This window comes from Silene latifolia, chromosome 2 (assembly GCF_048544455.1).
Source record: "Silene latifolia isolate original U9 population chromosome 2, ASM4854445v1, whole genome shotgun sequence".
Lineage (NCBI taxonomy): Eukaryota > Viridiplantae > Streptophyta > Magnoliopsida > Caryophyllales > Caryophyllaceae > Silene > Silene latifolia.
Genome location: NC_133527.1, coordinates 123015504 through 123019025, shown reverse-complemented (window position 1 = coordinate 123019025; position 3522 = coordinate 123015504). Strand labels below are relative to the sequence as shown.

The window sequence follows — 3522 nt, the reverse complement described above, 5'->3', positions numbered from 1 at the left end:
TGACCACCATCAAATAAACACAACCACCCTCTTTAATGACTTCACCAACCTCTTGCTCACTAGCAAACATAGACATGTTAGCAGCCTTTCCTCACATGGTGCTCATGGAACGGACAACACTAGGAGCCATTGGTTTTAGGACAAGCTTTTTGCCTTTGTCGACCAACTCATACTCATTAATACGACCACGGTGGGTTACATTGCAATCGAATTGCAAAGGACGTCCCAAGAGTATATGACACGCATCCATCGGCACGACATCACACAAAATCTTGTCGCCATAGGACCCCATAGTTAAAGCCACTTCTAATTTCTTGGTTACTTTCACCTTATTCCCGTCATCAAGCCAATGTGGTGCATAGGGCTTGGGATGAGGTGTTGTAGCCAAACCCAACTTACTCACCATTTCTTCTGAGGCTGCATTAGTACAACTGCCTCCGTCGATGATTAGACTACACCATTTGTCCTTTACTTGACACTTGGTGTGGAAGATTTGGTTTCTTTGCTCCGACTCAATTGGTGTGGATTGAGCTTGCAGGGCTCAAAGAACCAAAGCACAATCGTAATTAGGAGCTGTGTATGATTCGACATATTCTTCATCCTCTTCCCTTTCTTCGAAGTTTAACACATCCACCAATCGCTCTTCCTCCTCAAATAACTCATCTCGACAAGCAACGACTTCTCTCAAAGCAATTAATTGTTTGTTTGGACACGAATTTTGATAATGTCCAAATCCTTGACACTTGAAACATCGTACTTTGGATAGGCTCGTTTCTTCAAGAGCAGGTGTTCTTGCGGAGGGTTCGGGAGTAGAAATTGTTTTGGGATTGGGTTCGACCACACGACTACTCAAACCTCCCTTTATTCCTCCCTCGTTCCTCCAAGTTCGACTATTCTCACCATAGGTGAGTTTAGCTTTCCCCTGAGCTTCAATTTTCAAACACAAGTTGTAGAGAGCATCAAAGTTCGCGTAGGATGGTAACTCAACCGAATTGGCGATATTACGATTTAACCCACGAAGAAATCGAGACATCTTCATCTCTTCACTCTCCTCCAATTCTCCCATCAGAGCTAGATTTTCAAACTCATTGATGTATTCCAAAACACTAAGCCTCCCTTGGTTAAGATCGACAATCTTATGATAAGTTGTAAGCCTATAAGTAGTTGGAACATATCTCTTACGTAGCTTGCTTTTAAGAGATTCCCAAGATGTTATTTTCCCCTTTCCAGCCCGAGCACGCCTTGCTTTCAAACCTTCGTACCACAACGAAGCTCCTCGACTAAGTTTTAGAATAGCGTACTTACAGCTTTTCTCATCATCAAGGCCTTTGAAATCAAACATACGTTCGATTTTTCTTTCCCATTCAAGGTAATCCTCGGGATCCGTGCCTCCCACGAACTCGGATAGTTCACTTAACTTGAATTCTTCTACATCCCGCTCACCTCTACGTGGTTGCCAACGTGGGTTAAGTTCCGGAATGTTTCGTAATGCATTTCGAAGGCTTTGAAGAAAATCAGGATCATCAAAATTCATCTTGTCTTCTTTTTTATTTTATTTTTTGTCTCGTATTTTTTTTTTTTTTTTGAATAACAAATCAAGACCCGCGGACCGTCTCGATTTAGTGGAAATCAAGAGATGTAGCTCTGATACCACAATTGATATGTATCGCAAGCGGAAGTCTTAACTTGAGCTAGCAAATAAACGAAGGACCCGAATGCACTAGGTGCAATCCGATCAATCCGTGTACTTGCAAAGAGATAAACTGAAAAGAAAAGGATATTTGCTCGATATAGACCTATAGATCGAATAATGGTGATTAATCTTCAAGACCTATTGAGATTAATCCGGTTTTACTCGAAAATGCGTCGAGATAAAACAAAGGGGTTCGCAACAGCGAATTTCTCACACAAAGTGAATATTTTTTCAAACTTGGATGATTACAAATGAAGGAGTCTTGGTCCTTATATAGGCTGAAATGCCTTGGCCTCCAAGACTACATTTGACTAAGGTGCATGAATTCTAAGATGCATGAATCCTAGTTTTGACTAAGAGAAAAACTAGGTAAGACTTTTGTAGAAAACTAGGAAAGACTCTTAGAAAACTAGGTGCATGAATTTAGATGGTTCATTGAACCATCTCACGGCATCTTCCACGGCCTTGGGCCTGATTTGTCTCAATTGGGCCCTTAACTTATGATCATGCAAACTTCTTAACCTTTATTGGATCCAAACCACGCTTGATTGGTTAAAATTGGGCTGTTTTGTTTCGAGCCAATCTCACGGTCCATAGGACCTCCCAATTTAAGTACCACATCATTTAGAGTGTCGATATATGTATCACAAAATATAGGAAAATGTTAATAAATAGGGTTTCCAAAAAGTAGACTTAAAACAGGGAAACACATAAACATCATACAAAACACAGAGAATTAAGTCTAATCAATTAATTAAGCCTACCTAGAAACGATCCCATTTGCTAGTCTTACTCCTAGGCATATCTCCATTTCAATTAGCTTTTCCCACCATCTTGTTCATATTTTAACAGCAGGCCAAAGAAGAACCTTGAGTGGCTCACAAATGAAGAGAGGGAAGAACTATTCCTCACGTGAGTAGCACGTTTTTACTGCTTGATTGTTCAACAAATTTAAGAGACCAAGTGCTATTGTAAGATTCCGAATATCCAATAAAGCATAGTACAGAAGCCGCCAGTGCTTGTGGTATTGGAAGCAAGAATACCTCCCACTTTCCCTACAAACACAAATTGTACTTGTTATTTATCTTCGGAGCTTCTAAACCAAATAGTGTTCCTAGTAAACTTGCCAACTGGGGATCTCAAATCGGCTTCTGATTGGGTCATTTTGGTAGGTAGTTAGTTTCTGCAGGGTTGTTACGACGCTGGTCATTTCGATTCATTACGGATCAGGTCAATTCACGTTTTGATCTACTTCAGGTTATACATTTCAGGCCAAAGTAAATTCAAGTTTGGGTCATGTTTGCTTCTTATATACCTTGGAGGGAAGGAAACGTGTAATAACCTAAAAAAGGAGAGAATTGTACAAATCTTCGATTAGCAACATTAGTTATGCTGATAGTGTGGACGTTCTCCATTAGGGTAGTTGATCCAGTACCAATACCCTAAGGTCCAGCCACCAAACTGCAAAAACCTCCCACCCCGATTCCTCTGCTTACAATTCCCCGGGTTGGAGGACTTATGTTGACTCGCAGTGATGTTGAGTAATATGTCCCAACCTATGCAAGTCATACACTTACTATTATGTCATACCGAAAATTTGAGAACTGAAATAGTAACATTTATGTTAATTTACAAAGATAAACAAGGATCATAATATAAGGGTATACAAAACATTCAGAAACAAATCAATCAAAATCTTATAGGCATCAAGTGATTTATGAAGTCAACTCTGATAGAAAGAATAAACTGATCTTACGAAAGATGGATTACCTACCGAATTTGGTGATGACACAAGTGAGATAATGATCATAATTATAGAAGTCCTGAAA

The 3522-nt window shown here is 39.8% G+C and overlaps 1 protein-coding gene across 1 annotated transcript; it reads right to left on the bottom strand.

Moving 5' to 3' along the window:
* Positions 1 to 541: 541 nt before the first annotated feature.
* Positions 542 to 1534, bottom strand: LOC141641258 (uncharacterized). The gene has a single exon (XM_074449929.1). It carries the CDS (start codon positions 1532 to 1534, stop codon positions 542 to 544), a length of 993 nt encoding a protein of 330 aa, XP_074306030.1.
* Between the last annotated feature and the right edge of the window lie 1988 nt (positions 1535 to 3522).